Source organism: Mchenga conophoros, linkage group LG6, assembly GCF_057382185.1.
Source record: "Mchenga conophoros isolate Kocher_MC1m ecotype Shallow Benthic linkage group LG6, M_conophoros_male_GT1.1, whole genome shotgun sequence".
In the NCBI taxonomy this organism is placed as follows: domain Eukaryota; kingdom Metazoa; phylum Chordata; class Actinopteri; order Cichliformes; family Cichlidae; genus Mchenga; species Mchenga conophoros.
In genome coordinates, this window is record NC_140531.1 from 34,832,154 (window position 1) to 34,857,458 (window position 25,305).

General features: G+C 40.4%; 2 protein-coding genes across 3 annotated transcripts; one reads left to right on the top strand and one right to left on the bottom strand.

Annotated features, from left to right (window-relative positions):
* Positions 1-7: 7 nt before the first annotated feature.
* On the top strand, positions 8-14,426 carry pdcd11 (programmed cell death 11). 2 transcript variants are annotated; one of them, XM_085277695.1, is made up of 36 exons: positions 8-76; positions 373-495; positions 1,159-1,302; positions 1,474-1,638; positions 1,946-2,107; positions 2,187-2,307; positions 2,483-2,658; positions 2,780-2,887; positions 3,002-3,214; positions 3,324-3,448; positions 3,534-3,594; positions 4,255-4,401; positions 4,523-4,774; positions 4,880-5,005; positions 5,088-5,282; positions 5,437-5,607; positions 5,707-5,920; positions 6,076-6,225; positions 6,552-6,664; positions 6,773-7,272; positions 7,386-7,448; positions 7,720-7,816; positions 8,000-8,089; positions 8,175-8,277; positions 8,767-8,944; positions 9,756-9,812; positions 9,905-10,027; positions 10,150-10,272; positions 10,516-10,681; positions 10,959-11,075; positions 11,178-11,324; positions 11,502-11,752; positions 12,883-13,051; positions 13,162-13,315; positions 13,605-13,770; positions 13,923-14,426. In XM_085277695.1, the coding sequence occupies exons 2-36, from the start codon at positions 394-396 to the stop codon at positions 14,092-14,094; spliced, it is 5,421 nt and encodes a 1,806-aa protein (XP_085133821.1). In that variant the 5' UTR covers positions 8-76; positions 373-393; the 3' UTR covers positions 14,095-14,426. The 2 variants fall into 2 exon arrangements, with proteins under 2 accessions (XP_085133821.1, XP_085133822.1); XM_085277696.1 differs by having other exon boundaries at positions 11,181-11,324.
* Positions 14,417-22,813, bottom strand: LOC146573132 (RING finger protein 122). The gene is made up of 7 exons (XM_085277722.1): positions 22,131-22,813; positions 21,575-21,940; positions 19,845-19,998; positions 18,325-18,367; positions 17,791-17,832; positions 17,077-17,159; positions 14,417-15,305 (listed from the first exon to the last, which is right to left on the bottom strand). The coding sequence occupies exons 2-7, from the start codon at positions 21,597-21,599 to the stop codon at positions 15,185-15,187; spliced, it is 468 nt and encodes a 155-aa protein (XP_085133848.1). The 5' UTR covers positions 21,600-21,940; positions 22,131-22,813; the 3' UTR covers positions 14,417-15,184.
* Between the last annotated feature and the right edge of the window lie 2,492 nt (positions 22,814-25,305).

Genomic DNA, 25,305 nt, shown 5'->3' on the forward strand with positions numbered 1-25,305 from the left:
TTTTCTTCCGGGCTAAGGTCATGGCGTGTTGCTGAACGGCATGTGAGTTTGGATAGCCACAAACCGGAGATTTAATGTAAGAAACCTTTCATGATTCTGATTGTATATTTAAATGTACGTTTACAGCAATACATCATATATTTAAATCTTCAGTCCAGTGGAGGTTTTTTGCTAGTGTTTGTTCGTTTTATACCCGGTATTATTTAGCTCGTAATGTCGTGCATTTGGAGTGATTAGATCGACGAATACAGATGGACTTTTATCACTAAATAAAATAATCTGGCTCTCGCAGTCTCAGTGATTTGAAACTTGTGCACATGTGAACTAATAACAATTAGATGTCTTTTATAATGGCGACATTATTTTTCTTAGACGTCTTAAAGAACTTCATAGATGGCATCGGCGGTGGAGGACTTCCCTCGAGGAGGGACAGCAAAGAAGTCTACTGGGAGTAAAACAGTGGTTCATCGAACAGAAGCGGACAATCTGTTTCAGGTAGATTTTAACTTCCATCTGTTTTTGTCTGTCTTACTGAGTGTAAAAAGAATTGATCTGGGTTCAGAGTGCAGACAAAAGTGATCAAAATTAATAACCACAGGTATGTTTTTCACAAGAAATCCTTTTTAGTTATTCAGTTTCAACTCGGAGTTCCTTTTTTGTAATGTGACAATAGCATGTACAAATGAAAATTAAATTGGAATTTATCTTTTGTTGACCCGAATGTGTTGCTGCCTACATCTTGTGGAGAGGCATTGCCAGATGTACAGTGAAGCCGTCCATATCACTAACCCAGCCCTTCTGCTACTCTGCATCTGGAATCACTTCTGCACAGAAGTACTTCTCAACTCAAAGTTGGCTCTGTTTTGGCTCAGAAACTCTGTGGCTTCCACTGCAAATCAAATTATAAATGAAACAGACATCAGTGAGGCAGAATTGATTGTTACTGCCCCTGATGCATCTAGCACAGGACAGACCTGGCAAAGAGATCTGCTCTTTGCCACACCCGAGCTCCTTAGCTATGAGGTTAGGCCAATATTGTTTAAAAAAAAAAATCCCTTGATGTCACCTGGTCTTAAATAGGCTATTGTATACTACAACACTAGAGTGTATTATTAAAACATATTTCACATTTGGCAATAATTTGCTTTTCTCTTGCAGTCTAATGAGCAAGCTGAAACCAAGAAAAGAAAGGCAGGAGCCAAAGATGACAGCAAAAAGCTCAAGAAGCAAAAGGCAGAGGAAAAGAAAGTTGGCCTGACACTTAACGCTCCAGTCAAATGTGTGGAAATTCTGCATGTTAAGGTAATCAATCTCCCAATAACCTCTACAGTACATATACAGTATTTGAATGGGTTTTTTACGTTTCATATCTTCTGTGTTTTCTGCATCTAAAAAAAATAACACTCTTAAGCAATTTTTTAAGCTCTTGCAGGATGCTCGTCTCAGTAACGGCTTGTGTGTGTTTTTTCCCAGGATGTGAAGGAGGGCATGCTGATGCTAGGCTGTGTGAAAGAGGTGACAGACTTTGAGGTGACCGTCAGCCTGCCTAGTGGCCTGCAAGGCTTTCTCAGCATCAAGAACATCTGCGATTCATACACCAAGCTGCTGAGTGAGCAGCTGGACTCAGCTGACACAGAGGTTGGCCTATATAGTAATGAACAGAATGTTGTAGGAGATTTGAATTGTCTTGGTGTTGAGGACATTTCTGCTTGTGAGTGTGCAACAGTGTAATTCAGTCCACAATATTCATAAAATCTTTTAAAAAATCAAGACAACATTTCTATATTTGTATATTCTATAACACCGTCTTCGCTCACATACTCAAAATGTGTTAGCTGACCCTCATACATAGTAACTCTGTATTAACTGTGTTTTAATTGTTGTGCAGCGTTTTGTGACTTTTAGGTCTGTAAAAGTGCCATATTAATTACTTTATACTTTGTAGGAAATCTGCTCTTTGCCACACCTTTTCTACCCCGGCATGGTGCTCAGGTGTGTGGTTGCCAAGTTGGATGTAACGAAGAGAGGCTCGCTTAGCATCCAGCTGTCAATCAATCCAAAACTGGTCAACAAAAGTCTGACCCCGAGTGGACTGAAAACTGGCATGGTGAGCTGTTAGTGAGAGTAACTGTTTAAAAACATCCATCAAACCTGCATTTACAGAAATTGTTGTATCTTTTGTGTAGGTCTTGAGTGCGTGTGTGGAGAGCGTGGAGGATTACGGCTACATCATTGACATTGGTGTCAGTGGAACCAAGGCCTTTCTGTCTAAGGAATCCCTGAAATTCAAACACAACAATGCTCAAGGTATGGAAAATAACTTGTTGCTCATTTTGGGAAACAGTTGTTTTGTTTTTCATGCATGATTTGGTTGTGTTTCATTAGGACATTGCAGATGTTTTCAGTTTTTATAAAACAAATGTAATCAGTTGTTTTTTTTAAAAGGATCTCTCAAGCATTTGTGGTTTCTCCACATGTACAGAGCTGAAAGTGGGTCAGTATTTGACTTCCCAAGTAGAAGAGGTGAAGAATGATGGTCGCGTGGTCCAGCTTTCTGCTAACCTGACTACGATTGCTCAGACTTGTGCTGAACCCAAGCAGGGCTGGAACCTCACAACACTTCTTCCTGGCCTTCTGGTCAAAGCTGCCATCAAGGAGGTAAAGACAGTGTTTTTATGTTATCCGCTATATGTGTTCTGCTACTAAAACAACATGAAACAATCACCAGTGAAATATAACCTCTGAACTGCATGTAAAAGCCAGTATGTTGGTATTGCAGGTGACCAAACACGGCCTGATCCTGGACTTCCTGTCCTCGTTTAATGGCCAGGTGGATTTTCTACACATGGAGCCAGAACAGGCTTCCAGCTACACTAAGGGACTTCAGGTAAAGTAGACCTGGCATGTTTAACACAGCGCTTATGATAAATGGGTGTTTAGAAATTTTGATGCCATGTGATAATTTGAGAGTACAAACCTCCTTTTGCATCCATCCATTCAGGTGAATGCGCGCGTGCTGTACATCGAGCCACAGACTCGTCTGGTGGGAATGAGCCTGCGCAGCCACCTTATTCATCTTGAGACTGGGATTGAGCCCGTTCCTGCAGGTAGGGAACGGATTGGAGAGGTGGTGAAGGAGTGCAAGATGACCGCTATGCACCACCTGTCTGGAGGAGTGTTGGAACTTCCGGACAAAACGTTGGCCTTTGTACATGTAAGTCAGCGTGATGCTTTGGACAAACTTTAACTTTTATAAATCTTGTATTTATATATTTTTTCTTCATAAGATGAGATTGAGATCATTTTGTTGTCTGCGTTGACAGCGGAACCACCTGAAGGAGTCTAATGAGCAAACTAATGAAAACAGAGTGTTTGCCCAGCCTGAGCACATCTGCAGGATCCTGGACTTCAGCCCCATGGAGCAAATTCATTTTGCTACTTTACGCAGGTATGTTACACTTCATTTGAGTGTCCACAGTAAATGTAGGCTTCACTGTTCTGATCTTTGCATGCCTCTCTTCTTTTGATTTTAGGAGTGTGATTGGGAAGCCTTTTTACAGATACCATGATGTTCAGGCCGGTCAGGTTGTGGAGGTAGGAACAGAGAATCATCTTTTGTTGGAAACTTGGCTTACATGTAACTTTTGATTATGAAAGTTTGAGTCAATGAAGTCTTTCAATGCATTAAGAGGATAACATCGACTTTATTAGGCAAAAAGCAAACTCATGGTCTGTTACTTATTGGGACAAATTTTAGTTTGTTTTTGGAGAAAACTTAAATTAACACTCACTCAAATGAACTCATTAAGTAACGTATTAAGTCTTACACAATAAGTTTGTTTCTATACAGAAGCAAATGGTACAAATATCACTTGTTTCTATTTCTTGACCACACCTGCGTTGTTGCTGTGAGGTTACTTTGGAACTTGTCTTTGCAAGAAAGCAACTAAGTGTATTTCCCAAAATATCCCTTTTAAAAAAATCCTTCTACTCAGTTTAATTTTTTATTGCGTCAAACCAGAAATGGAAATTCTCCTTGGCAGATATGTTAAAAATATCTTTGACTTAGGAACTCCAGTTTAATAATTTAAAATAGTGATGCTGAATGGAGAGATGACGCACATTAGTTAGAATTGCTGTAAATGAGCCTGAAACGGAAGGTTTAAACTGTGCACAGTTAAATCCTCACCTCTCTTTATTGTTCCCTGTTGTCTGTGTTACATTCTTTTCTCTCAATGTTTCTCTTTCTCCAAGGGGACAGTGTCAGTCCTGCTGAGTCATGGGATGGTGGTGCATCTGTCTGACCACATTAAAGGTTTGGTGCCTCGAACCCATCTGTCTGACATTGTCCTGCAGAATCCGGAGAAAAAGTACATGGAGGGCATGAAGGTCAAATGTCGGGTAAGTGCACTTCTGCCCTAACAAACAACTATAAAACTTCTGATGTGAAGTTTCAGCTGTGAGCGCTGATTTGCTGTTTATTGTTCCACTGAATATTTGTGTCTGCACACTTTGTCTTCAGGTGCTGTCAGTAGATGCAGAGAATAAGAAGCTGTACCTGACCAGAAAAAAGACTCTGGTTGAAAGCTCCTTGCCGTTGTTCCTGAGCTATAATGACACTCGTCCTGGTCGTGTGTCCCACGGCTATATCGTGAGCGTAAAAGACTTTGGCTGCATTGTCCGTTTTTACAATGGGGTTAAGGGTCTGGTGCCGCTCAGTGAGCTGAGCTCTGAGCCCATCGTTCGTCCCGAGGACATCTTCTACGTTGGGCAGGTAAGGTGATCGAATGTCATGTACACTGAGATTCCTGTATGGTCTTGATTTGTGTTGTTTCTGTGATGTATCTCACAAGTTTGCTGGTCTCGATTGATAATCCAGGTGGTAAAGGCTAAAGTTCTTCAGTGTGATCCTGAAAAGGGAAAGATGGCGCTTTCATTTAAGGCAGTGGTCAAAAAAGAAAATGAGGAGACTGAAAAACCTGAGTTTGACTGTGAAGTGGGGAAGGTAAGAAGTCGTCTCTGTGGCGTGTTCAATTGAAAATATAATCTTTTGTCTTATTTTTATTAATTTGTCTTATTTATTGTAGAGGCTGGATGCAAAGGTGCTGAAAAAGTCACTCAACGGTTTGGAAGTGGCCATCCTCCCGGATGAGATCCATGCTGTACTGCCTATGAGCCACCTGTCTGATCACATGTCCAACTGCCCTCTGCTGTGGGAGAGCCTGCAGGAAGGAGATATCATCTCAAAACTCATCTGTCCAAGCAAGAACAAGCAGAATATTGTATCCTTTTTTTCAGTAGCCTGCAGATATTTTGCAGATCTGACCACCCGATGACCTTTACTCAGCTTTGATTGATTCACTATGTCCTCTTGGGAAATTCATACATCATCTATTTTGAAAAATGTGTGTTTCCTTAGCTGCTTCTCATTTAAAGACTCTCACCAAGAAACCAACAGTGAGATGGTCACTGGAGGAAGGAGTGGTTGCCAAAGATTTCTCTGAGATCACTGTTGGACTTCAGCTGGTTGGCTGGATCAAAAATATCATGCCCTATGGTGTCTTTGTGGAGTTTCCATACGGCCTTTGTGGACTTGCACCCAAATCAGTAAGTAAAGAACTTTTAATTTGTAAACTGAAAGGCTCATACTTGTATAACAGTTATATATTTTCCTGGTTAAATTTTCAAATGTTTCTGCTTTTCCAGGCCATGACTGACAAGTTCATCCGAGATACGACGAACACCTTCCAGGTTGGCCAGACGGTCATTGCTAAAGTGACAAACCTCGATGAGGAGAAGCGGCGATTCCTGGTCACACTGAAGATTTCAGAGGTCATATCACCACAGGGGGATGCCCAGACAAGACTCATTAATGGTCTTCAGGAGAGAAGAGCAGTCACTGAAATGTTGGTTATGAAAGGTATGTGTGAAGTCAATTAGATATAAATAGTTGCCTTTTGCTAAGTGTGTCAATAAACGCTGGGAGCTATAGACCCACGAAAGGCCAAATAAGATTTGAGTTGCAGAATTCCAGACATTTAGTGAGACTTAAGTTCCTGTTTTTGTTTTTTCTAGATAACAGTGAACTTCAGCAGCAGCTGGCTGCTCTGTCTGTTGGACAGAAACTGAAGCTGACTGTGGATACTGTGAATGACACCGGTGCCACGTTTAAGTCTGATGCCTTGATTGGTGCTACCATTCTGGCCAATAAGCACCACATGATGGGTATGTACTGAACAGGAAAAAACTAAATATTTCTCATATTATTATTATTATTATTATTATTTTTTGCTTTGCTTTGGTCAGTGAAGCTTTAATTTTGAAGAAAATATTAAATTGGTTGGAACTTGTGGATCAAAAGCACAAGGTCAAATAGACGGGTGAGCTATTTAGTGTGTATGTTGTTTTCACAATATTCAAAACAATATTATATTATATCTAATAACAGATGAAGTATGAAGTTTACCGATTCATAACATCAGGAGGTTACAGAGAAGGTATTTTGTATGAAAGATGAGCTCATATGTAACCAAAAACTGTATTTTTTGCAGGTGTTAAACTGACCAACGGACAGAAAGTCGGTGCAGTTGTCCTTCATGTTGACATGCTTTCTGCTTGTGTCCATGTCTCTATCCTTTCCAAGGTGATGGGGAAGAAGAAATCTGTGAGTGTTTATATATATATATATATATATATATATTTTTTTTTTTAAATTAGATCTATAAAAATATAAATCCACCATTTGATTGTAATGTTTTTAATTTTTTTATAGCTGGCTGAAGGGTTGAAATACACAGCAATGGTGCAGCACATAGACAAAGACTTTGCCGTCATCTCATTGGGTGACACGGCACAGCTGACTGTGATCCAGACTTGCAGCCACCTGAATGAGATATTCCTGTCTGAGTCAGAGAAGCTGAAGGCGGGCATGACTTTGTCAGCTGAAGTTATTGAACCCAGCTGTCAAGAGCTGCAAGGGCTCCCTTTGGTGTCGTGGGAGCGCAGTATGCCAGAGCGAAAGCGCACAGCTTCAGAAAACCAGACTGGCCGCAAGGGCCACTGCTTTGGTGAAATCCTGCAGGGCACGGTGCGGACAGTAAAACCTACCTGCATCCAGGTTACCTTAGAGGATGGAAGCTCAGGTAGCGTGCATGTGTCTGAAGTGGTGGAGCCTGCAGAAGTGCGCCTGGGATCTTTCCCCACGTCATCAGTGAAAGTGGGCAGCGTGGTCACCGCCAGGGTTATCGGAGGACGAGAGGCTTCCAGTCACAGGTAATGATGGCTGTTGTGCCTCATTTTACCTGTTGGAGTAGACATATGATATGTATTCACTTTCTTTGTGTTATGTAGTAATGTAGATGTAATCGCAACCGTTTCTGTTTCAGATTCTTGCCATTCTCCCATCCAAAGTTCACATACACCATTTCCGAGCTTACGCTGATACCCAGGTAAATGTACAACACAAATAAACTTGCATTCTGGTTTTTATATTGCGTCACCTGAGCCTGATCATTATTTAATCCTAAAATATCCAAACAACCATCATTCACACATTAACATCTCCAGCCTTTTCTGTTACTAAAATATTGCACATGTGTTTAAAATGAGTAAAATTTGTTGCACTATAATTTTCATTGGGAATTTCACCCTCCCCAAACTCTTGCATATTTTGTGCTTTTTCTGTTTTTCATCTTTTTGGTCTTTTTTCCCTCTCTGTAGAAAACTGAATGAGAGTGTCGATTTCAAACCAGTTACAGCAAAAGAAAAACTGAGCAGCTATACAGCTGGGGAGGAAATTACATGCTTTGTATCAAAGGTAAGCTTTGAAGATCGAGATGGCTGGCTTTATATTATTTTACAAGTTTTGCCCCAAACTTGAAGTGATTGTACATTTAAAAAATCCAAAAACAATTTCAAAGGAAAAAGAAAGCCAAAAAGCAAGCTTGGAATTTATGTCCTCTTTCTTTTTTCTTCAATGTCTTCATGTTTCTCTCGCCAGTTTAACTCAGACAGAAAGTCTTTGGAAGTCACAACTGATCCCAGTGTTTCTGGAACGGTTGAACTGCTGGCAATGACCACTGATCCTAAAGTAAGTTTGTGTCTTTGCAAATGTATAGGAAGAGCAAATGTTATTTGTAAAAGGTCAATCATCTTACACTTTGTGCTTATTTGAGGATATCGGCCACCCCGAGAAACTGTACAAGCTGGGCCAAGCAGTCCGTGCCAGAGTGGTAGAAGCGAGCTTCCCTCCTCATCGCTTTGTGCTGTCACTCACAGGTAAGAGCTACATGAGGACGATATAGCCTCAACATATAGATTAAGATGTTTCTAGGAAATGTGCAATAATGACATTTATAATGATAAAGAAAAAATGTTATTTTATTTAAAAAAATATCTGCAAACCAAAATAAGGGCATTTTGCATCCTCCTGTTCCATTAAGCTGCTATCAGACTACTGAAGTTACAGTTTGAATCTATTGCCACAAGGTGGCAGCAGCAGCAACATTATAGTAGTAGTGACACAGCATAAGTTCAATATAAGCACTAAAGTAGCCTAGCTAGGTGTTTTAGTGAAAGTGTAACATAACAGGTTAACATTTTAGTTAGCAGTAACTGAAGTAACTTAACTTCATTGTTGATTTAGCTCCATTTTTAGCTACTAAAGTTTTTGTGTTATGTTATTGTTGTTGGATCTTCTAGTTTTGAAATCTGTATCACATAAAATCGGGTTAATTTAATTTCTGGATTCCTTTTTTTTTTCTCCAGGTGTCCATAAACTGGAGAAAGGCAGCATTACTTTGGGGATAGTAACAAATATTCAGCCACAAACTGGCCTGCTGGTCAAACTTCCCTTTGGGGGCATGGGGACTGTTGCTGTCACAGACCTTGCTGATGCCTACAGGCCAAACCCACTGGCTGTTTACAACAAGGATCAGTTTCTCAGGTCAGTGTGGATGATCTCTGTTATAGACCGTGTGCAGAAAAGAATAGTTTTAAGCTAATCTGCACTAGCTTCTGTTATCCAGTGCAAACTTTACTTTTGCATTTATTTCATTGTTTTTCTAAATTACCAGTAAGCAAATTAAGAGTTAAAACTTTTTGAGTGTAACAACGTTAAACTATATTTATTTAGTGGCTACTGAAACACTACAGCTCCAATCAGCTTGCATGATAAAACAATGCAAGTGTTGCAGCAGCAGTAGATTTAACTGTAACCTGTTTTCTTCTCTTATAAAAACCGATTTTTCATCATAGCTGTGATGTCTGCTGCAGTGTTCAGTTCTCTCTGTCCAGCTGTTACAGTAATGTGACACTCGTTGGCCCACATCTGTGGAGCAAAAATCTGAAAAGCTAAAGTTAGATCTAAAAAAAAATTATTTTTTTTTAGAACTTTTCTTTTGGAGCAGCACCTGGAAGTTCTGTTTTCCCTTCAGCTTTTTTTTTAAATTCAATATGTCAACCCACACTTTACCTTGTGGATTTCTCTTTTTTATTAGTTGTAATATTGCTGTGCCAGCTTAAATAGAAAAAACCTTTTTCAGTGGTTTAGTCAATACAAGTACATTTGTTATTTGAAGTGGAGTCAAAATTCAGTCTGCAGAATTCAGTTATGTGTCACTGACATGAAAATATTAAAATATCATCACAACTTTAATCTCAAGACTTTCTGATTAAACATGTTTAGTGACTGTGAAGTAAATATTGATTATTTTTTATATTTATATTATATTTATATTTTTAAAATATTTTTTCAGGTGTTACCTTCTCGATAATGAAAATGACAAGTGGCAGTTGTCTCTGCGACCATCAAGGTATGAGAAGGCATCGTTGTAAAAGTTTGATTTGTGATGATTTTTGTTAATAAAGCAATAAAAATGTATCGTGTTATAATGTGTTCCTCCAGGCTGAACCCAGACAAGGCCAAGCCAGCAAAAGACCCAGAAGTGTTGTCTGTAAACAAACTGAAGGCAGGTCAGATCATCAGAGGCTATGTGAAGTCTGTTGGAGAGCAGGGAGTCTTCATCAGGTAACTAAGAGATCCATCCACAGCAAACTAATGATTGTTTTTAGAAACATTTCAACATTTATTCTAACATTTCTGCTCTTACTTGTTATATCTTCTTACTGTTCTATATAATTGTCTTTCAGGTTGTCAAGAAGCATCATTGGAAGAGCTGAGCTCCAGCAAACCACCAAATACTTTGTTAAAAATCACAAAATCGTCTCTGAGCACCTGCCTCCCAACGCCCTGCTCACCACCAAAATTCTCAGGTAAAGTCAGCTCAGAGTTCAGAAATCACTCTTCAGAATTTATGCTTTGTTACCAATTTTCTACACCGATCCAGCTTAGAATTATATCTTAACTGCCATTAATGTAGCATTTAAAAATAAAAGGGAAAAAGTTCATTATCATACCAAGTTTCAGAAGTTCTCTGGGACGGCTTTAGGTAGGGACTATTTTCAGACTCCAAACTGCCATCCTACCATTTTAGTTTTTGCTATTCTTGTCTTCAGTATTGACAAGGAGGAGGAGTTTATCAACCTCTCGCTTCTCCCTGAGGACACCGGGAAGCCAGACGTCCTTCCAGAATCGCTCGGTCTGCCGCTGCGTCTCGTCAGAGAGGAGAAGAAGAAACAAGATAAGAAGAGCAAGAAACGCCCAGCATCTGAGAGCGAAGAGGTGAAAAGACACATTCAGTTTCTTTTTTACTTTCACATGTAAATTTATTTCATTTCCTTGTGTTTTTTATTACATTGTTAACTCTTTCATTTTATGCTCTGATATTTTTGAATCATCACTTTGCATTTTTGACAAAAACAAGGCCATTGTTTTTTCATCTTCCATTTATCATCTTTGGGTCTGACAATAATAAATCCTGCACTGATCTTTGCCTAGGTGACTTTATATATGTATTGAATTGTGGTTTACGTGGGTCTTAATGGTTCTTCATTGGCAGATCTCAAAGAAAAAGAAGAAGGAATCAAAGAAGGCAAGAACTGATGATAATGATAGTGGAGTAGAGGTGTACTTCAGAGAAGAGGAGGATAAGGAAGATGAAGGAAAACCTGCAAAAGTAAGCAACTGCTTATAAACCTTTACAGTCTTGTAAATCTCCATAGATTGGGTGATTTGAATACACTTAACCAGAATCTTATGAATACGTTCTCTCCCTCAGCAGGTTACATCCAGTGCATCGTGTCCATCTAGACTGCAGGTGACAGCAGGTTTCTCCTGGGATGTGGGTCTTAGCTCCCTGAAGCCTGCCTCTGCAGCGCAGGAGGAGGACTCGAGTGATGGAGAAGACCAAGAGGGAAGCACTAAGGTGAAAAAAGAAAAAGATGTACATTCTTAGTTAGTGGAGAAACAGAACTTTCAGCACATCAGTTTACCCCTTAAAAGACCTCATTCATAATTTATCCATTCTCAACCTTTCTCGGCTCTATCCCATCTCCTTTTCCTTCCTGTGTTTTACCTTAAATGTGCTCTTTCCGCCTCCCAGCCCCAGAAGAAGTCTCGTCATGAGCAAGAGCAGGAGAAAAAGGAAGCAGAGAAGGCTTTGATACAGAGAGAGGCTGAGCTGATGGATCCAAACCTGCGGCCCCAGGATGCAGCTGCCTTCGAGCGTCTGCTCCTAGCATCACCCAACAGCTCGCTGCTGTGGCTCCAGTTCATGGCTCACCATCTGCAGGCTACACAGATCGAGCAGGCCCGCACTGTCGCTGAAAGAGCCCTGAAAACGATCTCCTTCAGGTAATGGTAGACTTGTAGATGAATACACGCACTTAGCAACTTTATTAGTTACACGTGGCACACAGTACTGCTGGCTTAAGTCTGTATGATAGAGATTCAGCAAGGTGCTGGAAACATTGCGGTACTGACATCATAGTGTTACACAGGTGCTGCTTATTTATAAGAAGTTCTTTTATTGTGGTGCAGTTCTTTTATTCCACCTCATCCCAAAGGCTTTCTGTTGGATTTAGAAGCAGTTTGAGTTTTGAGTCAGTTCATGCTAATGCTTTCTCTGATAAAGGAGATATTTGACGACCTCCCCTGATGAGTTTTGACACCTTAGTATATAACAGTAAACATGTGGTTTGGCACGCTTTAGAACAGTTTAAGGTTTTTTTCCCAAGGGGCATGTGTATAGGCAGAGACCATCTCACTAACATCTGATGCACACCCAGTCATTTTGTTCAATAAGCAGGCCTGAAATATGGCAGGAATTCCTCAGTTCAAAAAAGAGCTTCAAAAACTTTACTCCTAGCAAGGTTCAAGGAAGTCAAGGAGATGTGTGGAAGTAGGGAGGCAGAATCAGGAACAAGTGAAGGTTTTGTTAAAGCTTTAGCTATCTTTTTGACTTTAACCCCTGCTGCCACCACCTAAACAGAGAGGAACTAGTCACAAAAACAAGTTAAACAGAAGTTATCAAGCACACTCATATGCACGAGGATGAAGTGGCAACAAAGACATGCTGTCAGAACAATGGCTCTGTTGCACAGGGGCTTTCCTCTCTCTGGTCGCAAGTCCTCTCTTTACTCACTGCTTTGTGTTAGGCATTTAATAATGTGCTTTCTAAAATAGTCAAACCAGCCTTTCTCACATGAATGCCTTTCTGCATTCAGATCACCTTTTTTCTGCACTTTGATGTTCACTTTTAACTGCAGCAGCTTTTGAACTATATTTACACGCCCAAATGCTGCAAGTCTGTTCTAAAAATGGTTGACTAAATAATCGTAGTTTAGTCAACCAGTCAGCTACAGCAATGAGTAGTTGAATTTGTTTAACTGATAAAGCGATCTCTGCATCCAGTTGCAAGAAAGTTTGTGCACAATTTAACTAAAGATGGTTAGATGTGTAAAATTGTGCCTGTTGTGGTTCAGGGAGGAGCAGGAGAAGCTGAATGTGTGGGTGGCCCTGCTGAACCTGGAGAACATGTATGGCACAGAGGAGAGTCTCAAGAAGGTGTTTGAGCGGGCAGTGCAGTTCTGTGAGCCCATGCCTGTATACCAGAAGCTGTCTGAGATCTACGCCAAGTCCAACAAAATCAAGGTACTTTCTCAGAAAATACCAAAATATTTAGGTATGCATATTTAAATAAGCATCTGATATATGCACGATCTGTGTGTTGTTGACTCATTGTGGGGGTTTTTTGTACCCAGGAGGCAGAGGGCCTGTATAAGACGATGGTGAAGCGCTTCCGTCAGAATAAGGAAGTATGGTTTAGCTATGGGACCTTCCTGCTTCAGCAGGGTCAGAGTGATGCTGCCAGTAATCTCCTGCAGAGGGCGTTGAAGAGTCTCCCTCCAAAAGAAAGTAAGAGGGCCTGTTTAAACATCTTGTCATACTAAAGTGATCATAGCGTCTGTATGTACAATACCTCCTATGTACATTTAATGTATGCTGTCCACCAATAACTTAGCGCTCATGGTTTTTGCAGTTATTCTTAAATATTAGGGTGGCTGTTTATACAGTTGCATCCCACCACCACCACTAGCACTGAAACTGATGCAATATTTTTAACAATTCCCATTCTTTTCACCTGTCAAAGCTGTGTTTTTCTACAGGACGTAACCTTTTCTGTGTTCTCATCCTCTTCTCTCAGGTGTGGATGTGATCGCCAAGTTCGCTCAGCTGGAGTTTCGTTACGGTGATGTAGAGAGAGGTCGCAACATGTTTGACAAAGTCCTGAGCACATACCCAAAACGTACCGACCTGTGGTCTGTTTTCATCGACCTCATGGTCAAACATGGATCGCAGAAGGAAATCAGGTGAACAGAAACTTTCTTTTCATCGTCATGGTTACCATACGTTATTCCATATGCTATAGCGTCTGTGTTCCTAAACAGTTACACACTCATAAGAACTGACATGTGAGATGGATAAGTGTGTAATATTGTATTACAACTTCTGCCTCTTTCAGAGCGCTCTTTGATCGAGTGATCCACCTGAGTGTTTCTGTGAAGAAGATCAAGTTCTTCTTCAAGCGTTACCTGGAATATGAGAAGACACATGGCACCCCTCAGAGCATCCAAGCAGTAAAAGAAAAGGCCATTGAGTTTGTGGAGGCTAAAGGCACAGAGGGTACCAAGTAAAGTCCAGATATATGCAGGCAAACACCTTATAAATGCAGGTGGACACACGTGACTTGCTGTGTACTTGTATCCTCAGATGAGGAGGAGCATTTTCCTCAAAATGACCAATATTTTAGCTTGTAATTAAGTTTTTTGTAATAGTTGTGGACTCTTGAGTGTTGAACTTGTATGCTACAATACTGTGGGGTCTATAAAACAACAGTTTTGTATGATAATGAGTAAATCATGTCATGATGATTGCTGACTGTTTGAACAGATTTATAAAAGCTTCAATAAAACCTTTGTCAGTTGACTCGTTGACCTTTCAATAAATCCAAGGCTGTTACAATACATTACATGACGCTTTATTTAAAATACAAAAGGACAATATATATAGGGAGACATTACATACAATAGATACAGGCAAGACTAGTTTTCTATCAGTCTTTTTTTTTTTTTTTTTTTTTTTAAAGGGAAAAGGGCCTGGGACACAATCGGTAACAACATCATCTACTTAAATCGTCGCAGTTGTAATCCGGCTGGTCTGTTTCAGCCAGAGGGTGTAGCTGCCTCTGGCTCCTGGAGCATTTCACCTAAATTGGCAGTATTGAAGATGCATGTATGGCACAGGGTTATAGGGTGATTGACGTGGTTTGTGCTGGCTGTATTGGTAACACCCCTGAGATATTAGAGGTATCCATACTGATCCTGTAATTTGATGTCCTGCTCAATGCCAGTAGAGTCATTTCTCTCCGGCAGTGTTGCACCAGTCGTCCAGTGACAGTGGCAATGATCCAACTTTCTATTGCTGCTCCTTTTCCTGTCTTTTTTATTCTTTTTTTGGTGAACAGTGCAACATGGAAGTAGAACTAGGAGCATTTTAATGAAAGATCCTATTCATTCACCCTTTCTGACTGATTTGACCAAATCATGTTGGTGCTATCAATATTCAGTTCCCACGAAAGCATAACTGCTCAAAGGTCAGCAGCAAAGCTGCTACTTGGGGCTCTTTAACATTTCTTCAAGATGACCCTTTTGTTCATCTTCTCTAGTGTATTTAATGTGTGTGTTTTCTGTAAAGGGAGTCTTTTCTCTTCTTCCGATGGCTCGTTCACACCTCCTCTGGGTCCATAGGCCCCTCGGCACCCTGGGGAGCGTCCGAGTGTAGCCGCAGGATGGGCTTGTTACACATGGGGCACACGCTGCGGATCTCTAGCCACTTAAGCAGGCACCTGACAGGACAAGAAAAATAACAGCTTGAAATAATACTGCATAGCTGTTTTTTTTATTACTCAGGATTTATTATCGGGACACTATTATTGTTGCTTTAGTTTTGGGGGATTTTTTTTTTTTTAAGTCAACTTTTAAAGCTTAAAATAGCAGGAAAGAACTTTGTTTCCTGTTGAAATGAAAACATCTCCCACAGCAGTACTGCTGCGGTGGAGCATGGGTGGAGCGAGAGGGGTACGACATGCAGAAAAGGGGCGCAGGCTGCTGCATCTCAGCCATGCGTCATGTTGTAACCTGTTCACCCACTGAGCTAGACTGACGCCTCTGCACTTTTTGGAGAAAGTAAAGTAACTTTTGTCATTTAAAAGTGCCACCAGCAGAGGTCACACAGGACTCTCTTGCTCTACTTCCTTGGGATTTTCAACTGCTGCAAATGTTTTTCACATCATTTTTGCATTTGCACACATCAATACTAAAGTATTTAGATATGATCGCAAATATAATCTGTAATTTGTCAAATTTTCTACCAGATTATATGAAGCTGTTGGATTATGTAAAATAACATCACTGCTACCAAATTTTGTGACCATGTCTAAATACTACGAAACAGCGTTTTGTTTGTGCCACCTATTATAATAAAGTAGAAGTTCTAAGAGTGGTGAAACAACACTCACACTTACTTTACAAAAATTCTAACTGGATCCTTTTTAGAGTTAATTATTGATGACAGAATGGGCAGTGTGGTGCAAGTTAAAGAACCACTGCTTTAGTGTAACACTGGTTAACCTAAAAAACAGCTTAACCGGTGTTACACAAAAACAAGAAGCTGGGAAAACCAGTCCACTAGGTTGGCTCTGTCCTCAGGTGAGAATATTAAGTAACACTAAAATTCCCCCAATTAAAATTTTACATCCAGCATTTGGTTTAACCTTTTTTTTTCTTTGTGTGTTTCTAGAAGAATAAGAAAAATATTTTTTAACCATTTATGGCCACTGACTTTATAATCAACCTTATGAGCACCCTCTAAGTAGAATTTCACAATCTGCTAATTTTGGGCTCATTTTAATGACAACTAAATCACTTGGCTTTTTACTTTCCACAATAATTAGCTAACAGAACAACATAACAAAACACACCTTGTAGATTCTCATGTGTTACGAAACTGGATTTTTTGAAACTGTAAATGTGCCCGTCTCTAAAGCAGGGTTGTGAAGTAAGGTTTGGTTTGAGATAAAAAATTTTATTTCCCAAAAATCAATAAATGAATAATTTATTTAGCACAATTCAGAGTGCTGCATATTGAACTGAGAGAATAGAAACAAAGCATTGATCCAATCACACTAATATCAATCGATAGTATCAATATTTGATTATAGTTATATTTGCAACCATACAGACAAGCAGCCAAGCTAACAGTTAAAAACAGTTTTGCAGTCATTGGAATAAAAAGGGGAAATAAACAGTTGTGTAAATGCTATTGCAAAACAACCTGTAGCTTTCACTGACGCCTGTTTTAAGTAAATTAAATTCAAATTAAGTAGATTTGTCCTCACAGGATCACTGTGACATTGCAACCCGTTTGTGTTTATTCTTTTCGCTAAGATTAAAGTAAAGGCTGCCTCTCAGTGTGTCCCACACAAAGCATTTAGTTTGTTGTGATCTCGCCACGCCTAATGAGAATGACATTAATTTAACTTAACCGAAGAGAACGGCATATAATTGCAGCTACTATTTCTACTGAGCTTTTCACATCACTGTTTTATTAACACTCACTTCTTGTGAAATGCATGTGAGCACGGACACACTCCCAGCTCATCTCGGGTCCTGAATTCTTCCAGACACACTGCACAGGTTTGCTGCAGAGCACAAACGACACATAGGTTAGTTCGGTTGGCTTTTTTCTGGTTATAGACATCATATATGTATATATATATCCTTACAAACCTAATACACTTGCCTTTTTGTAGCTAAATTTAAGTGGTAAATTAATTTACCGTTTTGCTTTAAAGTGCAAGTATGTCAGTGTTGTGAAAATGTGCTTTTATCTTAACTGTGTTTCCAGGCAGCAGGGCTATTTCAAACTAAAAAGAGAAATTGGATATTGAATTTATACCAAAATTAGCCCTAAGCCTTGGTTTTAAACAAAATACTTAGAAGTTGTTGTTTTTTTTTTTAAACAAAATCACAAGAGGCAGGACAGAGATGTTTTTTATAATGCATTTTGAATGAGTGCAGTTATTCCTGGAGCCCTACATTCTGCAGGCACTCTCACACTGACAGTATTTAAGATATTTTCAGCACATCTCCACCCTGAGTACGTGCAGCATGCTAATAACGTCCGAAGGAGAAACTGATTGAATGAACCAACCAAACATTCCCAGCACATAATGATCTCATCTAAACTGGCACATAAACAATGTGGGCAACAAACAGCTGACATTGTTTAACATAGGTCTGGTTCACATTTTATAAGAAACTATGACTTACTCCAAGAAGGCTTAATTTTTTGCTTGCCCCCTTCAGCACCACCTGCAGAATAAAAGGGGAGAGAAAGAAGAAATGTGTTGGGTCATGTGATCTATGCGTCAGCATCATGGGTCAACTGGGGTGTTACACGGCAGAAAAGATACAGTGTAAAACGGGCATTTTTGTGAAAACATAACTGATATGTGTTGATTTACTCCTACATGGTGAAAAAATACATTATAAATGCAGAGAAAACAAAAAAACCTGCAGTTCCTGTTCAACCTTCCCTGTCTCGAAAGCATTATTACCAACTGTCAACACGCTACACTGTTAACACTCTGCTACCAGTTTAGTGTATGGGGCCTCATCACACGGATTACCATTCTAAAACCAGAACGTAGCGACACATAGATGGATTCAAGGTCATCTAAAAGAGGGGGTGTTAGATTTCACAGTTGGCGATATCAGCCTAAGATGTTACACTTGTATTTATAACAGGCCTAAGAAGCTGCTGTTACATGTGCACCCACAGTGCCAGATACTGCATTGACATACCTCATTGTAACTGAACTGCTCCCTAGTTCCTTGTTGCTTCAACCTGGGAGAGACACAAAGAAAACAACATCTGTAACAACTGTGACTTAAGTTCTGTGGATCCTGACCTGTGATTGCAAGATAAAACACACACACACACACACACACACACACACACACACACACACACACACACACACACACACACACACACACACACACACACACACACACACACACACACACACACACACACACACAATCCTAACTTAATTTCACAGAACTGCTCACATTTCCTGTTCCTCCAGTCCATTACTGTGGTTAAATTAGCAACATTTATAGAAACTTGTTTGCAATTTTATTCTCGACTAATATTTCATAACGTTACTTATAATCATGTTGAGCCTGGCAGGATGTTCATTACTATCTGAAGAAAATCTGATAACAGTATTAGTTGTAATATTTATGTCTTTTTTAAAAAATGATTTGTTTATTTTTTAAATCAGACATTTTTTATGAGTTCTTTACACTAATTGCACTAACCTCATTTATTGGGTGTAGCACAATGGTCCAAAAATACAGTGCTGACATCCTGACAATATCATTTCATGAACGTAATACACTAAGCATAAGGAAATACACTTTGCTTTAACAAACACATGAACTTTATACAACACGCAGCATTCATATTGATTTGGAATGTTGTAAATGAAACTCCAGTAACTTTGTTTCTCTGTTTTGCTTTAGATGGCCAGTGGTCACTAATTTTCCTGCACTGGTGCTGTACACGTGGCATATAGTGGCCTTAACAGCCTTTCGCTGAAATCTAGGGAATCACAGGGTAAGTAATGATATAATGCTGTTAGAGTATGTTGCCCACAATTATCTTACTATCATAATACAAAGATTCTACAACTCTCAACACATTGTAAAACATTCCGACATTGATTTAATAAACCAATTAATATATGGGTAAAATGTATCAATAAACAAAAGAGATCAATGCAGCATTTTGCTGTATTATTATTTCCCCCACCTCCACTAAACCCCCCCCTCCCCCCCAAAAAATAAAAAACCCAAAAGAAACCCAACACCCATGTATGCAAGAAGAGTGAAACAAAATGACTAAGATATAGTCAAAAATGAAAGACATGAAGTAGAATGTGCTAAAATACTCTGTGGTGAACTGCAGAGTCAGTAAAAATGATTGGAGTTCATGAATAGCAGCAACCTTTTTTCCTGAGTGCTTTGCTTTTGCCTTATATAGAGAATATTTGTTGTTCTACACAAGAAATCCAAGCATAAATTGTGTTTTAACAGTTCTAAACAACATGTCACACCTTTGGCAGCTCAACACTTGCTTGGTAAACTTGCATGACATTCGCTGCTAACATTAACACATCAATACGTGAAGATAGCTGACTGCCAAGGTGGTTAGGAATTAATTTGAAGCTGCCGTGGCAGCGTGTTCCAAAGCTTGCTCAAACTTGCCCGAAAATCTCGAACTACTGGTTTGTTTATCTCAGACTCGCCCGACCTACCTGAAAAGGTAGCAGCAGAAGATGAGGCTGAGCATGAAGACGAAGAGGCCGATGCCCAGAACAATGACATAGACATTGAGCGGCAGGTGATAGATGTCAGACCCCATGCTGCAGTAGTGTTCAGAACGCTGAGAACCCAAACCACACTGGCATCCTACCAGGAAAAGTTTTGAAATAACAGATTACATACTTAACTTGTTTGCCACCTTCTAAGGTAAAAGTCCAACATGTAAAATCAAGTTTGAGGAATTAGAAGACTTTCTCATTTCAACTCTTTGATGGGATGCCCATGAGAGAGAAAAACATAATAAAATCCTGTTTTCTTTTATAGGTCATGAATTTGAAATTGGTTTAGGGTTGCTGTCTTTTTAAAGCTGCATTTCTTCAGCTTTAAACAGAGAGATGCTGAAAAAGAGACTGCAGCATTGTTTAATCTCCCACTATATCCAGCTATCTACAAAGATTTAAAGTATGCAGCCGTTAGCACCGACAGTTTAAAGTGAAACTGATAGCATAAACATTAGACTGTGCCGTTTGTTTGAGCAATTACTCTGGTAGACAGCTGAAGGTAATTTTCCTTTCTAAGGAATAAGGGGAACGCCCAAACTCTTATTGGCAAATCATAAACACTTTATTTCCAATATAAAATGAAAAGAAAGATTAATCATTGAAGACAAGTACACAAACGTTGATCATTAACAAGGACATGGACAAGCTTCTAGTGCCAGTAAAACTGAGTGTGTCTGCTGATGTGGAACTATAAATTGCAAACGCATGTGACACTCTAGGTAAACTCCACAAAAATCACAAGCTTTACTTACAGCATTTGTTAAGGGTTCAAATTTAGTAAGTGCTTAGTTGCAGGTGTGTCTGGGGAACTGTGACTGGCACTGTGGTGGCAACTGAGACGCTCATAGGACTGTGCGTTAATTTGCTGTGAACAAGACAAACATGAAGGGCAGACATCACTTCCGCCACACCACCATCTGTTCCACAGACTACAGAGATGACTGGTAGAGTGTGAGCTCGTGTGTGTGCGCTCGGGGATGGAAAAGCAAAGCTGCGTGGTGTCTGTGTGGTACAATCGAAATATGTGTGCGTTGCAGGTGGCGGGGGGTGTGATGCATTAAACAGAATGAACTTGGGGGACAAGGGCCATTTGGTAAAACAATAGCAGAGGAAGCCCCACTTCCACAGGCCACATGTGTTCCTATTAATTTGTAGCGAGGATGCTCTTTGCCAGCCTCTAAATGTCCATGTGTCTCTCTTTAGAGTGAATGAATGGGTACAGCTTGCACACTGTGGGGGGTATGGGAAGGGTAATTTGACATGGCTGGGGGTTGGGGGATTTACAAGAACCGGGTGGAGGGTTTCATAGGAAAGACCTATTGTAGCATAATGAAAGATACAATTAGGAATCACCCCAAAGAAGAAAAATAAAAATATGGAGCAAGGTAACAGAATAAAATGTCACAGTTGTCAACAACAACAAAAAAACCCAAACGAAACAACATGTTCTGGAAAGCAGCTTATTTTAAGTGCTCTCAGCTCACTCTTCAAAACACTATCTAAGGCCTCCACTCCCTGCAATTTGCCCATTCACAAGCACATCCATTATCTGAATCCCATTAGCCAACAGCCAGCAACTAAGTAACTTAGTTTATGAAGTAAGTACATGTGCTTCCATCTCTCATATATTTAGAGAAGTGCCAAGGAATCCACTCACTTACCGTTACACCATTGGAATGGTTGCATGAAATGTGACTCCCAAGGCAGCCGCAGTAAATTCAGGCCCTGTCAGGAAAAGGCTGGAGACAAGCCAAACTCGTGGGCTGGAGCTTCGGACACTGAAATCTGTTTTGGAGTCTAGATTCAGTTACACTGAGCTGGATTGCTCTTTTTCTTGGGTTGTGCTAGCTCCCGCAAACAACAACCATCAAGATTTGCTCAGATTCCACAAATCCTCTGGAGGTGTGGTTTTGTTGGCTCAGCAATCTGTGCTGCCCAACATTCCCAAATCTGGATTAACCGCTCTGTGTTAAGATTGGGAGATTTGGGACTGAGGTTTGGACCAGGACTGGAGACCTCATGTGCTCCTGGATCCCAGTGAGAATGATGTCATCACAGAAGAGAAAAGAGACAAAGAAAACCTGTTTAGATGAGATGATTGTTTCTCATATATCTCACACCAGGTGCAGCTCAGCAGTTGTTACTGTGAGAAACTGATTCTCGCTTGATCGCAGTGTGGTAAACAACACGGGCTGCTTTGTAACAGGAAATACTTACATTTCCACCAGAAAGGGGCCTCTTTGACTTCACTTTGTGTCTGCAGTGTCGTCCCTTCACGAAACTCAGTAACAGCTAGCTTTCAAAATGACAGTCCTCACCCAGTGAAGGCAATTATCTGACATTAATCTGTGCTTTGTCTTCCTCGAAAAGCTGCTTTTTTTAACAGGGGATTTTCACAAGTCTCATCCCCCTCTTGTCTCCTCTGTTGTCTCCTCCTCCAGTCTTCTGATCTTGCAGTTGATATTTCTCCTCAGCACAGAAGGCAAAGATATGCTTCCTTCAAAGCCCAAACAAAGTGAGGACAGCTCCATGCAGTCAACAACAGTCCTCTTGCTGGGTTTGGTGTTTTGCTTGCGAGTGTGTGTTTGTGTTTCAGTCAGTGGATGTGTGTGCGCGTAGGGGGGGATCCTACTCTCCCTCTAACCATCTGCTGCTTCAATTGAGAAGAAAAAAAAATCTGAGACAAAGGCGGTGTGTGCGCAAGAGTGTGTCTGCGTGTGTCGCATTCAGCCTCTTGCACCTCCAGCTGGCTTTGTCATGGCAGGCTTCCCTTCTTCCTCTTTCAATCTATAATGGTGCTCAGAGAGAGAGCCTGCGATTCGCCTTTCCCTTCCTCCTCTTGCTCTGCTCTGCCTTGGGTTTGTAAACAGATCTCTGCTCATGTGACCAGCCGTTTTGCCTCGCAACTCTCCTCTCCCTCAGCCCTCCCTTGCTACCTCTGTCCTCCAATCTGTAGGCAGAAGGAAGGCAGAATGAGCCAGACACTGACGAATAGGGCTCCTGCAAGCATGCTGATGTGTATGTGTCTGTATGCGCACACCCCTGTGCCTGTATATGTGAGAGGGAGAGAAAAGAGACACTTGCAGCAAAGTCAAGGGAGGCCCCGGTCAGTGATATGCGCATGGCTGATGTCCTGACAACCAAAACAAAGCCATTTGTGTGAAATGGAGGTCAGAAAAAGAATAAATGATTCATCGTCATTCCTCACTTCACACATAACCAAACGGTATTTTTGTAATAGTGTGATACTCGCTTTTGTTTTGAATATTTGCTTTGTTTGATCTAATATTATATATATATATATATGTAAATGATGATGTCACTGCTTTGTGACAAGAGAACCAATAGAAAGAACATGAATCAGGAAGTACGTCTGCATATGAGATTGTATAGATAAGATAAAAAGTGGGAAGAGAAAAATGACAGACAAAGACGTTGTGTTCATGCCACCCCCACACCAGGAGCCCTGGCTGCCAATTCGCTGAGGGAGAGAACAGCTGCTGGGCTACTGGGCAAGCTGCGAAGCGGTCAAGGGGAGTGCTGCTCCTCTAATCCCTAAGGGCAGGGAAAGAGGGAGGGAGAGAGTTCAATAGGATACATGCCATTTTCATTTACCCCTCCTCTCCTCCTTCCTCCACCATGCTCTAGAAATGGCATTACTCCTGAGTACGGGGGAACAGCTGGATTGGCTGCACAGAAGCACGAGCCTAAATACTCTCTTTAACACAGTGCGTGCATTGTTGGGTTCTTACAAGTTTGACTGACCCGATGTGTTGTAGCCAAAGGTTGTGTTGCCACTGTAGGCATGTGAAAGGTGATGCTTTTGGTAACAGGACGCCCTCTTGTGAAATATGGGAAAAACACCATTGCGTTGACAGCTTGCTGATGACGTGGACAGGAGACAAATTAAAGGAAAAACGTGAACTCTTCACCTCTATAGTGAGGGAGTCCAGCAGCTCTGTTAGGCTGTTTGGAGCATTTTGCTGCTCTTGCGTTGACCTGCTTATCCCTTTAGGGAGAAAGGTCATTCCATTTGACAGATTTTCTGAAATTATGGAAATTTCTGTTGTTCTAAGAGAATGGGCTCTTCAGGGATGACAGTACCCGCACAGAGCACGAGGGGTCACTAACCCTAACCCTTACCCTATGTGAAAATCATAGTTACCGGATCACAATGCAATTAAACCATTTTGGAGATGTTGGACCAGTGTTGTAGATACCATTTCTACCACCGCCATCAGGACAACAATATATTTTGAAAGAAAGTTACCCCAGCTTTCCAGCAGCATTGGACGCTCCACTGATGCTGTCTTAGAGGCATATGATAGCCAAACACTGTAATAAGACGCTTTTTATTACCCATCTTTATATAGGTATATCAAAAAGGTTACACATTCAGCTTTAATTACATTTTTCTGAAATAAATATTTAAAAGCCTTTTCAAATAGAACAGAAGCAAAGTGTTTGCTCGGTGATTGTAAAATAGGGTTTACCAGGGAGTGAGTGACAGAATTGGGGCTGAGCAAGCAAATAAAGAAGATGCAAATGTAGACCTTGTTTTCGCAGTGACATGTAAATTGTTTTGACTGCGGCAACCTTTAGTTTTTGCATAAATCTTAGGTTTGCTTTATTGCAAATGCAGTATTTCTGTAGCGTTATATTCAGAGACAATCCACGTAGTAATCTCAGGTGCGCAGCAGCCTCAGTTAGCTGCCATTATTCATCTACAGGCCACAGCAGAAAAGGCAAGAAGCCGTTTCAGAAAAATCTCTGTGCATACAGAAATAAGTGTCCTTTATCGCTAACAAGATCAACTTTTCATCGTTTTTTTAAGATATAGGTTGCACGAGACACAGTGGGTGCTTGACGTAAACGGAGCTCTTCTAAGCGATGTTTTCATTTCTGTTTAGTTCTGCTCTGGGAATATTTATGGTGGCCTTGCACTTGAGAGCAATACAAACATTCATTAGTGTTATCAATGAGAACTCTCCAGTGTGCTCTAATAATGCTTTACTATCAGCCTGATAAAGCAGCACTTATTAGCAGCCTAGAATTTACAGACTTCAGATTTCCGCACAAGCTCAGTCCCTTGGGGAACGATGAGAGCGTGTTTTCGACAATAATTCATGACAAACAGATAAAACACAGAAATGAAAACAACAGACTTTGGATTACACCCAGTGCCAGACATGTTCTCTGTAAACTGAACTGTATGTGAACCAGAAATATGTCGACAGTTTTTGTTTTCTTAAAATCTATTATACATAGCTACATACATATAGATTATACCATCAGTCAACCAGTCAGTTAAAATAGTGTGCGTTTAAATAAAGCTTAAACTGCAGTGCAGAATGCAATAATATATATTCTATCTTTCGCAAATAAAATACTC